Genomic DNA, 17,135 nt, shown 5'->3' with positions numbered 1-17,135 from the left:
CAAGAAGCTGGGCCTTCAGATGTGCAGCACCACGCATGGGTCCCCAACTATTTTAAGTTAGTCTCACGTAGGCATCAGCTCGTCCCCGTGCCCTAACACTTCTCACCTTGACCTGAAGCCTTCTCATCGCTCAGCCAGGGGCACGATCCTCCTGCTTAATGCTGGGCTTTCCATTCCAAGGCACTCACTATCCTTCCATTTTTTCTTTTTCTTCTAGTTATTATCATGACTTGAAATTCATATCCTTTGTCTGATGACTAGTTTATGAGCTATTTCCAGCCAGAACACAGGCTCTAGGAAGGGAAAGGCTTTGTCCATTTTGTTTGAGGTGAGATTCTCAGCACACAGGAGAGTGATATTCAGTATATACTCAGCAGCACCCATGGCTGCTGATACTTGTTGATAATTCTGCCAAGATTTGCTGAAGAGCTGACATGGAGCCCTTCTGAAAGAATTCTTCACGTTCCTCTGCTTCCAGTTTAAGTGTCTTTTTTTTTTTTTTTTTTTTTTTTTGAGATGGAGTCTCCCTCTGTTGCCCAGGCTAGAGTGCAATGGCATGATCTTGGCTCACTACAACCTCTGCCTCCCAGGTTCAAGTGATTCTCCTGCGTCAGCCTTCTGAGTAGCTGGGATTACAGGCATGCGCCACCACATCTGGCTAATTTTTATATTTTTAGTAGAGACAGGGTCTTACCAAGTTGGTCAGGCTGGTGTCGAACTCCTGACCTTGTGATCCGCCTGCCTCGGCTTCCCAAAGTGGTGGGATTATGAGTGTGAGCCACTGCGCCCGGCCAAGAATTTTAAAGAATATTGTTGACAGAAAGAAAAATATTTGCCTTCCCTCCTTGATTAGAACCAATGAAAAACACTTTAACATAATTTAACTTTAGAAATTATATTTAAAAATATGTACATTGATTTTTATTTCTCTTTAAGAAGTTGAGCTGAAATTATTTTTGGTAGGGAGGTATGCACGTGTTGCTGAATATGATCTTAAAATAGATACACTCGTAATCTACTCTAAAAGTAGATACACTCTTAAGATAATTGGCAGAATTATCAACAAGTATCAAGCTTTTATACAATGAACAAGTGAACACCAGGGGTTTCTGGGGCTTCCAAAGGTAGTCTCAGCTAAAATAGTTCCATGACAAAGTGACTTTCTCTGACCACGGCTTGACCCTGGCAGACTCCCCACCCTTTGCTGTAATCACCAAGGCAATAAACATAGTTTCATAAATGTGAGGTTCCTGGAAATGCCCGACTTACTTTTTTGTTGATCAGACATGTGTTTGTCTATTTGTTTTAAACTATCTGGATGAATGGAATTTAAAACAAAAGTTTTGTCTCCTTTCTTTGCCTGCCTCCCTCCCTCTCTCCCCTCCCTTCCCCTCCTTTCCCTCCCTTCCCTCCCTCCCTCTCTCTCTCCCTCTCTCCCTTCTTCCTTCCTTCCTTAGGAAGGAAGGCCTTAAGAAGCCTTGCACATTTGCATTCTCTTTTTGAACCCTGCTCAGTCACCATGTGAACAAGCCCAGGCTAGCTTGCTGGATGAAAGAGACATGGCCTCATCTTCTCTGCTGCCTCAGCTGGCAGATGGCTGACACCAGGTGGTCATGCCCAACCAAGACCAGCAGAACCAGCACTTGGTCTGCCAATACTCTAAATCATGAACTAAATAAACTGTTGCTGTTTTAATACACTAAGCTTTGGGTGGCTCGCTGTGCAGCAGAAGCGAACCGATACACATCTCTATGGCTAGAAGGTGTCTAAGCACGCTACTTTTCAGGAAAGTGAATGATGATTACAAACTCAATTTAAAAATAGTAGAGCCATCCACTACTTAGTCAGTTCCACTTTCACTGATCAATCACCAAATCCCAACGGGGCTTCCTCAGCCATGTGGGTGCCTTTCTCAGGAGTGCTGAGAACAGCTGGGTGAGAAGACGCCTGTGAGCACTCAGCACAGTGGGCAGCATGCGGTGAGCTCTCAGATGCGGCTGCTGCTATTATTATTTCCTGAACCTGGACCGCCCTCCCTCCCTACTGCACACTCAAGTCCAGCTCTGTTCCTTCTCCCTGGACCACATCTCCAGCAGAAGAGCAGCTTTCAGGGGTAACAGGGAGAGAGGACTGTTTTATACCTATCAGGCTGGAGGTGCCTATGAGACCCCCAAAGGTGAGCTCCAGAGCCTTGTGAGAGCTGAGCTGGAAAAGGGAATGTGAACACACCCAGCACATCTGTGAAAATGACATCCCCCAGAAGTGGAAGAAGAGGGCCCAGGACAAGTCCTGAGGACTGCAACATAGAAGCTGAGGGAGAAGCCTGAGAAGGAACAAAGAGAGGGAAGAAAACCAGGAGAAGTTTGGGCACGCAAGTCAGGAGAAGCAATCATCCCACCTCTCACCGAGTAGCTGGGACTGCAGGTGCCACCATGCCCCTGTAACTATCCTGTAGTCGTCCAGGGGTGCCACCGTAAGTCACCTCATGAACATAAATCCAGGCGTGATCGTGATGGAAAGGGGCTAGTTACAAATAACAAAAGACACTCCTACCACTCAGAAAATTCCAAGGGTTTTAGGGCCCTGGAACCAGGGACAAAGACCAAATATATTTCTTAGAATACTACACCCTTGAAAAATGTCAGTCGCTCGGCACAAAACGTCCTTCTCCACTAGGAAGACCAAACCTTTCCCAGCAAGCTCAGGCACTTATAATTTTCTCCTCTCCATGGTCCAACTGCACGGTTTACATATCTCTTACAGACTTTTTTTTTTTTTTTTTTTTTTGATACAGAGTCTTGCTCTGTCACCCAGGCTGGAGTGCAGGGGTACAATCTCGGCTCACTGCAACCTCCACCTCCCGGGTTCAAGCAATTCTCCTGCCTCAGCCTCCCGAGTAGCTGGGACTACAGGTGCGTGCCACCACACCTGGCTAATTTTTTGTATTTTTAGTAGAGATGGGGTTTCACCATGTTAGCCAGGATGGTCTTGATCTCCTGACCTTGTGATCCACCTGCCTCAGTCTCCCAAAGTGCTGGGATTACAGGCATGAGCCACTGCACCCGGTCTCTTACAGAGTCTTATAATCCTCTTGGGTTCTGTCTATACCTCTATCTCTCCTAATGGATTGAGACCAAGTGACTGATAAAGTTTTAAAAGTTTTACATACTCTTTTTTTTTTTTTTTTTTTTTTGAGACGGAGTCTTGCTCTGTCTCCCAGGCTGGAGTGCAGTGGCGCAATCTCGGCTCACTGCAACCTCTGCCTCCTGGGTTCAAGCGCTTCTTCTGTCTCAGCCTACCGAGTAGCTGGGACCAGAGGTGCGTGCCACCACGCCCGGCTAATTTTTTTATTTTTAGTTGGCCAGGATGGTCTCGATCTCTTGACCTTGTGATCCGCCCACTTTGGCCTCCCAAAGTGCTGGGATTACAGGTGTGAGCCACCACGCCTGGCCAGTTTTACATACTCTTTTGTGGTATAATGATGTCTCACTGCAGCCTTGACTTGCTGGGCTCAAACCTCACACTTCCCACAAGTAGATAGGACTACAGGTGTGTGCCATCATGTCCAGCTAATTAAAAAAAAAAATTTTGTTGAGGTCTCATTAAGTTGCCCAGGCTGGTCTCAAACTCCCGAGCTCAAGTGATCCTACCACTTTGGTCTCCCAGAGGGCTAAGATTACAGGTGTGAGCTATCTCATCGGCCAAGAAATTTCAAAACCAAGATGCAACAAATAGTTAAAAGAAGGAATTTCTTTCAACCATTTATTATGCAATTGTTTTATTTCATAATTATTTTACATCTTGAAGGTGGGATCATTTACCTTTAAAATACAGAATTGCTTTTGATCAGTATTCGATTTTGATTCTTGGCTCTTCCAAGCATAATTTTGGTTAAGGAAAAATGGGACGTTATCCCCCTCACTACCATGCTCTGTCATGCACCTAAACCTACCACGAATTCTAAGGCCGGGAGGCTGCAAAGGATATTGGCATGAGACTTGCCCGCAGCCATCTGAAAGAGAGATAATTAGCACAAGCACTGCTGCACATGACATCTGAGGTTTGGCATAGAGCAGGGGTCCCCAAACCCCAGGCCACCGACGGGTCCACAGCCTGTTAGGAACCAGGCCGCGTAGTGGGAGGTGAGTGAGCATTGCTGCCTGAGCACCGCCTCCTGTCAGATTGGCAGCGGTATTAGATTCTCACAGGAGCAGGAACCTTATTGTGAACTGCACATGGAGCGATGTAGGCTGTGCACACCTTACGGGAATCCAACTAATGCCTGATGATCTGAGGTGGAGCAGTTTCATCCCAAAACCATTCTCCCCCACCACACAAGCACAATCCATGGAAAAAGTGTCTTCCACGAAACTAGTCCTTGATACCGAAAAGGCTGGGGACCCCTGACATACAGGACACATCGCAGAAAGCACTGGAGGAGAACGCTTCCTACTAAGGGAGTTTCTAGTCAGATAAGAACTCAGTGAGGTCAAAGCGCTGCCCTGTGTCTCCTGGACAGAGCAAAACACGCCTGACCCCTTTCTACTAAAGTCCCAGTTGATACTCATTCACATTTGGCATTAACCAGAAAGCCACATCCGACTAAAGTAAAGCCAGAGCAAACAAAAGTGATTGTTTAATCTCGTGAATCGCCCTTATCAGTGACTTTGTTCTCTAAATCAAGGTAGTTTCTTTACAGCAAAATGAATAGGAAAAGCATAGAGTCCTGTGCCAGGGGCTTTGACAGGGGCCGCTTGTGATGAAGGATGGGGGCGGGGTTACTGAACAGCTTTAGAAACAGCTGGGGCTTCAGGCATCATTTGGTCCCCGCCCCCCACCCCACCCCACTAGCTCCCTGCATTCAAACTATGTGCTAAAGTGCTCATTCTTCCAAACGCCAGAGCTTAGCACTCAGTGTGGGCATGGGATCTGCCTGTTCTCAGGTGATCATTTAGAAGTCCCAGAACTGGCCCGGGACTGTCCTAGGCAGCAGAGACCACTGAGCACCAGAAAACAGAAACCACACCGGTTCTGTGTTACGCAGGACGTGTGCGCACCCTTGCACCTTCACACCCCTCCCCTCCAAAGTGCACACACTTCTTGGATGGGCCTTGCGTGTGTGTGCTCTTTATTGACACAGAATTCATATACCACACAATTCAGCGGTCTTTAGTATACTACAGAGCTACACGACCCTTCCCACAGGCAATCTGAGAACATTTCATCACTCCATAAAGAAGCCCTGCACCCTTTAGCATTCTCTTCCCCTCCCACCAACACTCCTTTTCCCTGCTGAGCAATCACAGATCGTCCTGTCTATACGAACTGGCCTGTTCCGGACACTTCATATACATGGAATCGTATAACATACAGTCCTTTGCGACAGGTGTCTTTCATTAGCTTAATGTTTTCAAAGTTCTACCATGTTGTAACATGGATCAATACTTCATTTCTTTTTATTGCTGGATCATATTCCATCGTATGGATGTACTGCATTTTGTTTATTCATTCCTCAGTTGAGGGACATTTGGGCTGTTTCCACCTTTTGGCAAGTATGGATAATGGTGCAATGCCTACTTGTGTGCAAGTTTTTGAGTGGACATGTGGATTAGATGGGCTTTTGGGAGCTGGACCCTCTGACACATTCACAAATACCGTGTGGAGATGTACTTTCGAGTCTGGGGATGCAAAGCATTCATCAGACTGACCAAATAAATAAACAGCCCCAGCCTAGATAATGAGTACAGCTCCTCACTGGCTCTCAAGGCCGCCTGCTTTTTCACATGGGCCTTCAAGACACACCTGGGGCTCAGGTCCCTGTGCCACGGAGCCCTTCTGTATCTCATAGAAGTTGCTTAGCTCTCTCAGCCTCCATACTCATCTGCAACTGGAGATAATGATCCATCTACCACAGGTACCTCTTTTGATGGCTAAGGAGATAGTGTCTATCCAGTGTTGAGCAGAACGCCTGGGTCAGTAACTTTAGCCTGTGACACGTTTATGACTTGGCCAAGATGAACCTCCTCTGACCTCAGCATGTCCCATACTTTCCCACTTGTTTCTACTGCATTAGGCGGGGAGAAAAAGAGGGATCAGCTAAAGCGGAGGGGAGGGCTTTCTTTGTGATTAGCTCCTAGAGCCCCTACTTACCACTTTTTGGCTGTAAAATGGGACTTGGCAGAAAGATGGAAAGGCTGACAAAATGCAGGTAGAGGAAATATGAGGACAGGGTCTTGGCCTGGAGGAAGAAGGTGGGGAGGGGATTCAGAACTCAGACTTCCTCCTAGACACCACTGGGCAGGAAATGAGGGTGGAGGCAGAGAGATAAGTCTGACAGGAAGCTGAGGGAACAAAGGAGTTACACCTGATAGCCGTCAAGGAGGATGAGGTCCTCAGTGGGGAGGGTGGGGGAGAGAGTCAGGTGGCTGAAGGAGGGTGGTGAAGGTTGAAAGGCCAGCGGGGGAAAGGAGCAGAGAGAGACCAGGACTGCTGGGCAAATCTGAGGGCTTCTGGAGGCTGGTAACCATGAGGGGATCGTAGCCATGATGAATGCACTGAGAAGCCCCCAAGCTGTGCTCAGTGACTGGTGAACCAGCAGAGACTCCAGCAGATCCATTCTACATGGAGGAGGAATGAAGGAGGCAGAGTAGGGCAAAGGCAAGCGGGCAGGTGGACTGATGGCTCTTAAAAAAAGATCGTGATATATAAGGTCTAGGTTTGGTAGAGGAGGAACTGCGGCCTTAACGGTGGAAAGTTTCAGGTCATTGATAAGATTTAAGAGCAAGGTTGGTAGGCATGAGAATTTGGTGCATAGCAACATGCAGCCAGAAAGAGGATCTTAAAGCCTAAAATCCGAAAGGTGTGTTCACCAGGATATGTACCTGTGCTGGGCCATAAAACAAGTCTAAATACATTAAGAAGACTGTGCAGCCATCATTCAAGTTATGTTCAGAACACGTCCATCGGCTCCAAAAGAAACCCCACGCCCACTTACAGTCACTCTCCATTCCCACCCTCAGCCCTAGGCAACCAGCAACCTACTGTCTCTGTGGAGCTGCCTTTTCTGAACATTTCATATAAATGGAGTCAGACAATATGTAGCCTTTTATTTTTGGCTTGTTTTACTTAGCATAATATTTTTCCGATTCATCTGTTTTGTGGCATGTATCAGTATTCCGTTCCTTTTTACGGAGGAATAGTATGGATATATATGTTTTTTCCACTCGACAGTTGACAGACATTTGAATTCCAGTCTATAGTTATTATAATACTGCTGTAAACATTTGCACATAAGTTTTTATGTGAACATGTTTTCCTTTCTCTGGTGTGCATACCTAGCAGCGGAATTGCTGCGTTCTATGGGAATCTATGTTTAGCCCTTGAAGAAATTGCCAAACTGTGCTCCCAAATGTACCATCTTCTCTCTCTACCAGCAATGTGGGAAGATTTCCTTCCCCCCATGTCCCTTCCAACACTGCTTATTGTCTCTCTTACTATTGTAGCCATTCTGGTGAGTGTGAAGTCGTATTTCATTTTGGTTTTGACTTGCATTTCCCAAATGGTTAATAATGGTGAACACTAATCAGCCACTAATTTTAGTTTATAATAGACATTTTACCAAAGAAGGTATACAAATGGGAATGTACTTAGCCATCTGTACCTTCTTTGGTAAAATGTCTCTTCAAGTCCTTTGCTCATTCTGTGGCTGGGTTGTTTGTCTATTATTGAATTGTAAGAATTCTCTACATATTCTAGATATAAGTCCTTTGTTAGATATATGATTCAAAAATTATTTTCTCCCAGTCTGTGGCTTGGATTCTCATTTTCCTAAGAATGCTTTTTTTGTTTTTTTTTTTTTTTTGAGATGGAGTTTTGCTCTTGTTACCCAGGCTGGAGTGCAATGGCGTGATCTCGGCTCACCACAACCTCCGCCTCCTGGGTTCAGGCAATTCTCCTGCCTCAGCCTCCTGAGTAGCTGGGATTACAGGCACGCGCCACCATGCCCAGCTAACCTTTTGTATTTTTAGTAGAGACGGGGTTTCACCATGTTGACAGGATGGTCTCGATCTCTTGACCTCGTGATCCACCCGCCTCGGCCTCCCAAAGTGCTGGGATTACAGGCGTGAGCCGCTGCGCCCGGCCAAGAATGCTTTTTGAAGAACAAATATTTTTAATTCTGATAAAGTCAAATTTATCATTTTTTGTTCTTTAAGGATAACGCCTTGGGTGTCAAATCCAAGAAGTCTTTGCCTAACCCAAGATCATGGAGATTTCTCTCCCTAGAGAGAAATTTTATAAATTTTATAGAGGAATTAAGTTACAAGTTAATAATTATAAGATATGCTTTTACAAACCCAAAATATGTGGAAATTAAACGACATATTTTTTTGTTTGTTTTTGTTTCTGTTTTGTTTTTGAGACAGAGTCTTGCTTTGTCGCCCAGGCTGGAGTGCAGTGGCATGATCTTGGCTCACCGCAGCCTCTGCCTTCCAGGTTCAAGAGATTCTCCCACCTCAGCCTCCCAAGTAGCTGGCACCTGCCACCATCCGTGGCTAATTTTTGTATTTTTCTTAGAGACAGGTTCTGCCATGTTGGCCAGGCTGGTCTTGAACTCCTGGCTTTGAACTCCTGGCCTCAGGTGATCCACCCACCTCGGCCTCCCAACGTGCTGGGATTACAGCTGTGAGCTATCATACCCAGCCTAAACAACATACTTTTAAATAATCTATGGGTCAAAGAAGAAATCATAAGGGAAACTAGAGGGCGTGGTGGCTCACGCTTGTAATCCTAGCACTTTTTGAAGCTGAGGTGGATGGATCACTTGAGGTCAGAAGTTCAAGATCAGCCTGGCCAACATGGTGAAACCCTGTCTCCACTACAAATACAAAAATAATTACCCAGGCGTGGTGGTGCATGCCTGTAGTCCCTGCTACTCTGGAGGCCAAGGCAGGAGAATCGCTTGAGCCTGGGAGGCAGAGGCTGCAGTGAGCAGAGATCACGCCACTGTACTCTAGCCTGGGTGACAGAGTGAGACTCCATCTCAGAAAAAAAAAAAAAAGAAAGAAAATATTTTGAACAGAATAATGAAAAGACGTTTCGATAAACGTTAAAGAAGCAATACATAAATAAATAAAAGGCATTTTATTAAACACACACCATGCACATCTTTTGCCCTCTCCTCTAGCTATTAACGAAGTTTTCTCCTCTTCTTCAGAGTTAAATTTCTCAAAAAGAATGTTTATATTCAAGTATTCACTTTCCTATTCCTTGCCCTACCCTTCTCTATAGAATGCAATCTGGCTGGGAGATGCTTCACTGCACTGGAACAGGGCTTGCTGATTCCCAAGGACCCCCTTGCTCCTAACTCCACAGAAGTGCGTCTGTCTTTACCTTATTTTCCTCTTGGTTTTCTTCCCACTCTTGGCCTCTCCTCTTCACTCGTCATCATGGTTTTGTCCTCTTTTCTTCCTTCTGCATCCTCTCTCCTTAGGGGACCTCATCCATCTCAGTTTTCAACAATCTATACAACAATGATCTTCTGCATACATTCCTGGTCCAGAACCCTGCCCTGAATTCCGAGCCTATAGGTCCAACAACCCTCCTCCAACAGTCTATCCCAGCCATTCTCCAAGGCCTCTGCTATGGTCTGAATGTTTGTGTCCACCCAAAACTCATCTGTTAAAATTCTAACCCCGTGGTAATGGTTTAGGAGGTGAGGACTTTGGGAGGTGATTAGGTCATGAAGGTGGAGCCCTCATGAATGAAATTAGTGTCCTTATAAAAGAGACCCCAGAGAGCTCCTTTGCCCCTTCAGCCACGTAAGGACACAGAAGGTGCCATCTGTGAGGAAGTAGGCTCTCACCAGATAGCAAATCTACTGGAGCCTTGATCTTGGAGACTTCCCAGCCTCCAGAACTGTAAGAAATAAACATCTGTCATTTATAAGCCACCCAGCTAATGATATTTTGTTATAGCAGCCCAAATGGACCAAGGCAGCTTTTCAAACACAATTTGTCTAAATCCAAACTCATGATCCCCTTCCCTAGGGCCAAGTCCCCTTCTGAAGCTGCTTCTTTCAGCAAATGGTATCACTCTGCCTAGCTGCAAGCTTGAGACCTGAGTCATCCAAGACCTGTCCCTCGCCCCAAACCCTCACGTCCAATCCATTGTCACAATTTATTGATCCAACTTCAAACATCTCTGAAATAGTTGATGTCATCTCCATCTTAGATACCACCGTCCCAGTGTCTCAATGAGACTATGGTCCAGCCTCCTAGATGGTTTCCTTGAATGCATAACTGTCCTTACCCAAACCATTCTGCACACTGGGGTCAGAGGAGCTTGTCAGATCACAGTCTTATCATGTCACTCTCCTGCTTCAATGGCTCTCAACACAAAGATAAAACTTTAACCCGGCCTATAAGGCCTGTCCCAAGCTAGTGTCTACCTACTGTCCACACTTAACATCTCCCCGCCGACCCCATGGCCTTTGCACATGCCTTTCCCTCTCCCAGGAGCATACTTTCTTCCCTTGTTGCCATGTTAATTCTTGCTCATGCTTCATATCTCTGACAAGCATCACTATCTTAGGGAAGGCTTCCCTGACCTCCCTGACAAGGCCAAATGCCCCAATCATTATCAACCCCATGGCTCTGCTTAGCAGCCATCACGGCTATGCTTTTACTATTTAATATGGATCTGCCTCCCCGACTAGACTGAAAGTCCCATGAGGGAAAGGATCATGTCTGGTTTTATTCATGATTGTATCCTTAGTGCCTGGCACAAACCTTGGGCACATATTGATGAGTGATGGTAAGGTGATCTAAGGTGAAAACAGCACATGAGTGAGAGGAGAAGGCGGTGAAGGAAGAAGTGCCAATGTCTCCAAACAACAGGGGGAGTGACTGGGAAGCAAGAGCGGAGAAGCACACAGACCACGGCAGGAGCCCCAGGGGTGCGGGGCTGGATGCAGCTGGGGATGTTCTGGGAGCACCAGTCTTGGCATAAATGAAAAACAGGGCTGCGCGTGGTGGCTCACGCCTGTAATCCCAGCAGTTTGGGAGGCCGAGGCAGGCAGATCATGAGGTCAGGAGATTGAGACCATCCTGGCTAACACGGTGAAACCCTGTCTCTACTAAAAACACAAAAAATTAACCAGATGTGGTGGCACGTGCCTATAGTCCCAGCTACTTGGGAGGCTGAGGCAGGAGAATCACCTGAACCCAGGAGGTGGAGGTTGCAGTGAGCCGAGATCATGCCACTGAAACAGACAGCCTCTCCCAGAGGGATCCACCCCTTTGTCCAGATTGGATTTTCCTCTAGATAAAGAACAAGCACCCCCATAATCAGGGGCCATGATTCTTCCTGGAGGAGGCAGGAAGGTGTCATTCACTAGAGGAAGCCAATGACAAGGGGGCAGATGGCAGCAGCTCCAAGCTGGCCACGGAATCCCCGCAGATTTGCCTCCTGAAGAATTTTGGAAATGCCACACTCAACACCGTCACACCATATCTCACCAATGGCTCTTTGTGATTCTTTCGCAGACACTAACAACCAGAAGTTTGAGGCCTGAATTCCAACCCTTCACATGAAGACACGTACCTTGGTCCATCCAGGAAACTGGATAAAGGTGTCCTGGGGCAAGTCTGGGATCCCACTGGGAATGGAGAAGTTCCCCACATAAAAGGCCGGGAGCGTGTAGTTGGATGAGCTGCGGAACCAGGCTTTATCATGGCGGCCACTGTCACGGTGTCCCCAGCCCCCCAGGTGGCTGCGCACTGCATCCTCGGTGTGCAGTGGGAAGATCGTCCAGCCCGTGAGGATACTGGAACCGAGGGTCAGGTTAGAAACCAAACCCTGCAAAGCAGAAACGGAGCACAGTGAGCTGGGGAGGGAAGGAAAAGGTCACATGTCTCTGCATTCCAGGGAAACAGGAAAAGCAAACAGGAATACAAAACACCAACAGGAAATCAACCTCGAAATATGTGTACGTCGAAGTAACACAGACCTAACTGGAGGTTGAATTACAAATCCTTGGGAAGAAATATATTCCCCAAGCTATAGCTTTCTCCTTTGCAGGTCATGACGTCTCTATAAAAGGCCCAGAGTTTCTGCTTCTACAGAAAGGGCGTTGAGCTGCTAGAGTGCTGACCCAAATTCCCAAATCTTCAGCATTTGGCTGAGAGCCACTGCTAGAACAGAAGAAAGATGGGCACCAAGAAAGATGGCCCAGGCATGGTGGCTCACGCTTGTAATCCCAGCACTCTGAGAGGCCAAGGCAAGCAGATCACTTGAGGTCAGGAGTTCAAGACCAGCCTGGCCAACATGGTGAAACCCCATCTTTACTAAAAATACAAAAATTAGCTGGATGTGGTGGGAGGTGCCTGTAATCCCAGGTACTCAGGAGGCTGAGGCATGAGAATTGCTTGAACCTGGGAGGTGGAGGTTACAGTGAGCTGAGATCATGCCACTGCACTCCAGCCTGGGCATCAGAGTGACACTCCATCTAAAAAAAAAAAGGGGATCCAGTCTCTACAAAACATACAAAAATTAGCCTGGCGTGGTGGCGTGCACCTATAGTTCCAACTACTTGGGAGGCTGAGGAGGAAGGATTGCTTGAGTCCAGGAGGCAGAGGTTGCAGTAAGCTGAGATTGTGCCACTGCACTCCAGGATGAGTGACAGAGTGACACCCTGTCTCAAAAAACAAAAAAGGAAGATGAAAAGATGGAATCTGGGGACAGAAATGAGTAGGGGATGCAAAGGAATAGTCACTCCATTGCGGATGGAGCAGGCACAGTGGCTGCAGCCAGGAGCAAATCTTGGCCTTGAGCACCTCAGCCATGCTCACAGGGGGACCACACCTGAGTCACTCACCTGTTTTGAGGACCAAGTGAGATAACATACATGAGAATACTGCGATACCATAAGAGGATAGGAAGGGTAACGATGACGATGGCAAACCTCAGACCTGAATTCAGAAGCTGCTCTATTTGTTCCCCACAGGCCGGGGCTGGGCTGTCAAGACTCAGCTAACTTCCCCTTCCCTGGCTTGTATGTGGGAAACTTCCCCATTCCCAGTGGGATTCCCCAGTGGAATCCCAGATACCAAGTCTCAACTGCCCATTTCGTAATTTGATAACTATTGACCAGGTGGCTGTGTGTCAGGCTCTTTGCCAGGTACTGGGGACCCAGAGACTACCCAACAGAGTCCAGTCACTCCCATGGGTCAGTGTGGCCTGTGAGAGCCAGGCAGGAGGCCACGAAGTCCACCCTGAGCACAAGAACTAGAAGAGAGACATTTATACTGGAGGCAAAGGCGGCTTGCACACAGCTGTTCCCTAAGTTCCCTAAGATGTAATTGCCTGATCACCTGTCCTGTCCTAGCCTGGGTGATGCCACAGTTCCCTCCTCCCGTGGAGGGTGAGCTCCCGAGAGGAGCCTATCTCTCGACACCTTTGCATTCCCCAAACCACCTGGTGTGGCTTCTCGCTGAGTGGGAGCTTAACAAGTGCTTGCTGAATAATGCTCTAAAAATATGTATTAGAAAAACTGATTTGGGCTAGACACTTGGACACAGGAGCAGTCAACAGAGGTGACAGGCAGTGCCCCGAGGGAAGAGGCTTCCTGCAAGTGAAGAGTTTGCCACGAACTAACCATCCAAACCCATGACACAGGGCAGAACAGAGGCTCAGCTGGCTTTGCTGGCAAAGGAGTGCCTTCAGTGAGCTCGGTGTGCTTTTTAAGCAGAGGAAGAGCACGGTGGAGGGGCTTCCTCCTCCTGTTTCTACAGGACAACCAAGCTCAAACACAGGCCAAAGGTTCTGTTTGCAAAGCTCAACATTCTCATCACCTACAGAGGAAAGCAGCTCTTCAAAATAGCTCAACTACTTCCTTCTTTTTTGAGACAAGGTCTCACTTTGTCACCCAGACTGGAGTACAGTGGCACGATCATAGTTCATTTTAACCTCTAACTTCTGGGCTCAAGCAATCCTCCTGCCTCAGCCTCCTGAGTCGCTGGGACCACAGGTGCACATCATCAAACTGTCTTTTTAATTTTTTGTACAGGTCTCACTCTTTAACCCAGGTTGGTCTTGAACCCCTGGCCTCAAATGATCCTCCTGCCTTGGCCTCGCAAAGTGCTGAGGTTACAGGCGTGAGTCACTGTACAGGGCTTCAACTTCTAAGTTGTCAACCCTTGAACCTCAGTCTTGACAGTATGGTTTGTCCTACCTTAAAATCGTTGATATATGTGCCATAGTTCACACGTCCCATGTTCTCTACCAGAAGGTCCAGAGTGGCTCCAGCTTTCCCTGTTATGTTCAGAGTGATCACACTGTTTCGCTCAAGGACTCCCTGGGGGATCTGTGGGTTCAAGACCAAATGACAACTGAATTGAGGGTAAGAAGGTCAGCAAAGAGAGGCAGCATGCTCAGTTCATTTAGCATTCATTTTCTTGCCTTGAAGCGTCACCAGACTTGGAAAGAAATGCTTTGATAGCATTTTAGCCCAAGTTACGGGCCGGGTGGGAAAGTTCCCTAGTCACTGCTTCCTAAACAGGAAAATTGCCAGATGCAGCTCAGAGCTCGGAACGGTCTAAGCTGGCTTCCTTTACCCCGGAATGTTTTACTGCACATCTACTTTTAGTGGAAAGAGGAGGGAGGCAAAATTCCAGAGGAGGATTCTTATTAGAGGAGCTGCTTCATGTTCTGACAGCACAAAAGTCAGTCACAAAAAAAACTGCTTCTAAACAACATGGAGAGAGAAGACAAAATCAGATAAACGAGATAAAATCAGAGAGTTAGGTGGAGTATTCTCACCTCAAAATACTTGACATGATGCATTAACCACGAAAATTATATAATAGAAAGAGGAAAAACAACAGGTATTTTATCAGCAACATATTCCTTTTTAAAAGGTTCGACTTTTAAAATTGACCTTACAATGGTCGTAATTCACTAAGACAACACTCAAGTTGGAAGCGAAAAAACAGTCACCATCAACAGAGCACAATGTCTTAGAAATCCGCTCCCACTCAAATGAAAGCTGTTGATTACAAGAGAATGGAAATATTTCAAGTCTTCTGAACACATTTTCTTGGCGAGGAAAATCTTTTCATGTGTTCCTTCCTGTGACCATTTCAGTGAGAGGACTGGAGGTCCTGCCATGCATCTGATTTGTTATGAAACACAGTTCTTTGTGCATTTCGGCAGTAATTGTCACAAGCAGTCCTTCAGAATATAACTTCTAATGCAGGATAAAGAGTTTTGTACGGTGGCAGGTACAAAACTGAATTGGAAATGGGACCCTTAAGGAGCAAAGAAGACAGAGAAGGTCGGTTTTCATGGGGGAGACCCAGAAGGCTTCTGAGCGGGCGGGCATCAAGCACAGCCTCTGGGTTAAGATGGTGGGTAGGGTGTATTCCAGCAAAGGGCACATGCATCAGGCCTCACAGCAAGCCAGGGGCACAGCTAAGGGTCACCAACAAGAGGGGTGGAGCCCAGCGTGATGGCTCATGCCTGTAATCCCAGCAATTTGGGAGGCTGAGGCAAGAGGATTACTTGAATTCAGGAGTTCAAGATCAGCCTGGGCAACATAGTAGGACCCTGTCTCTACAAAAAAAAAAAATTAGCCAGGCATGGCGGTGCACCCTTGTAGTCTCAGCTACAAGGCAGGCCGAGGTAGGGGGATCACTCAAGCCTTGGAAGTTGAGGCTTCAGTGAGCTGTAATCACACCACTGCACTCCAGGCTGGGCCATAGAGCAAGACACTGTCTCAAAAAAAAAAAAAAGAGAAAAAGAAAAAAAGAAGATGATGATGGGTGGGGCCTGAGGTTGAAGAGGTGAGCCAAGACCTCAAATGCTGCGTTAACAAGTGCAGGCTACTACTCATCCCCACCCTCGCTGGGTCAAAATGCCCAGTTCAGAGACAATCCTTACCCCGTCCACAGCAACATAGGCGCGATCGTGGACTCCATTGAGGGGTGAAGAGAGAGGTGCTGAGTTGCTGCAATCTTGAGGAAGTGTTGTCCGGTACAGCACAAATCCATAATACTGGTTAGAAAAGGATTTAAGGAAAAGACATCACTATTGCCATGCATTGAAAGAGAACTTGGTCACCCTAGATCTGTATGAAAGCAGTGTTCTGCAAACTGTAAGAAATGAAAATCTTCCCCCACCTCCAGAAAAATTCAGTTTGAAAAAGAAAACGGGCTTAAACTTCTAGGTCATCGAATATCTATCATAATAGTAAACTGCAGGGAACCCCGCACGGTGTCCTATCAAGCTTCCCTTTCCCATAAGAGGAACCTGGACCCTGAGTGGGTTAAGTCACTTGCCCAGGGTTATACAGGGGATTATATCATATATAGCAAAAGTTATGGATGTTAACTCAAAAAACAAAACTAAGTAAAATAAAAAACAAACAAAAAAAACCAAGGTAAACAAACAGCAAAGCCAAGAGATGAAGTTCTGCTCAGCAAAAGTGTGGCAGTTTCTTGGGCTCAATCTGCTTTAACATACAAAACAAAAGGCAATGGGGGGTGCACTGGCGTGCACCCGTAGTCCCAGCTACTTTGGGGGCTAAATTGGGAGGATCTCTTGAGCCAGGAGTTTGAAGCTAGTCTGGGCAACATAGCAAGACCCCATCTCTAATAATAATAACAACAAAGTCCAACAGAACTGTTTTAAGTGGAGGAACGGGGGAAAGAAATAGTTAAGAGACTCAACTGTAACTGACCACTGAGTCAGAAAATATTTTTAGATGCTGACATCCCTGGTCCAAAAGGAAAGCCTCAAGCAATCAGCCTCGGCAGTAATGGCAACCACAGAATTATAGTTATTGCCTTTGCTTATTGACTTCCTGCTGTGGACATTATTAGCAGGGCAGAGCTGGGACAACATCCTGAGTTATGGAAGAGAATGCAAATAGAGGTCCTGCATGGAACAGAGAAAAGGTTCCCAACTGCTTCAAGCAAGCGGAAAGGTGACTGGGAGGAGCTGAGGAAAGCATTAATCTGCATCCTGTGTTGCAGCAATGAGCTGAGCACGAGAAATGCTACGAGCGGCACACAAACTTTCTAGCATAAGAACACCTCCCGCCCGAACTCCACATCTCCATCTCCTTCTCGTTTATATAT

At 46.7% G+C, this 17,135-nt stretch overlaps 1 protein-coding gene across 1 annotated transcript in view; it reads right to left on the bottom strand.

The window, feature by feature from the left end:
• GLB1 (galactosidase beta 1) overlaps positions 1-17,135 on the bottom strand; it is a 91,608-nt gene that overhangs the window by 5,850 nt on the left and 68,623 nt on the right. Inside the window, exons 13-15 of the mRNA XM_021666469.2 lie at positions 15,937-16,050; positions 14,231-14,362; positions 11,602-11,856 (exon numbers count right to left, since the gene is read on the bottom strand). Coding sequence (XP_021522144.2) covers positions 11,602-11,856; positions 14,231-14,362; positions 15,937-16,050 — 501 coding nt within the window. The remainder of the gene's footprint in view (positions 1-11,601; positions 11,857-14,230; positions 14,363-15,936; positions 16,051-17,135) is intronic.

The sequence above is a fragment of the Aotus nancymaae genome, unplaced genomic scaffold (assembly GCF_030222135.1).
Source record: "Aotus nancymaae isolate 86718 unplaced genomic scaffold, 86718_ANA_hifiasm-v0.15.2.pri h1tg000019l, whole genome shotgun sequence".
NCBI classification, from domain to species: domain Eukaryota; kingdom Metazoa; phylum Chordata; class Mammalia; order Primates; family Aotidae; genus Aotus; species Aotus nancymaae.
Note: the sequence above shows the minus strand (reverse complement) of the source record. Positions and strands in the feature narration are given on the sequence as shown.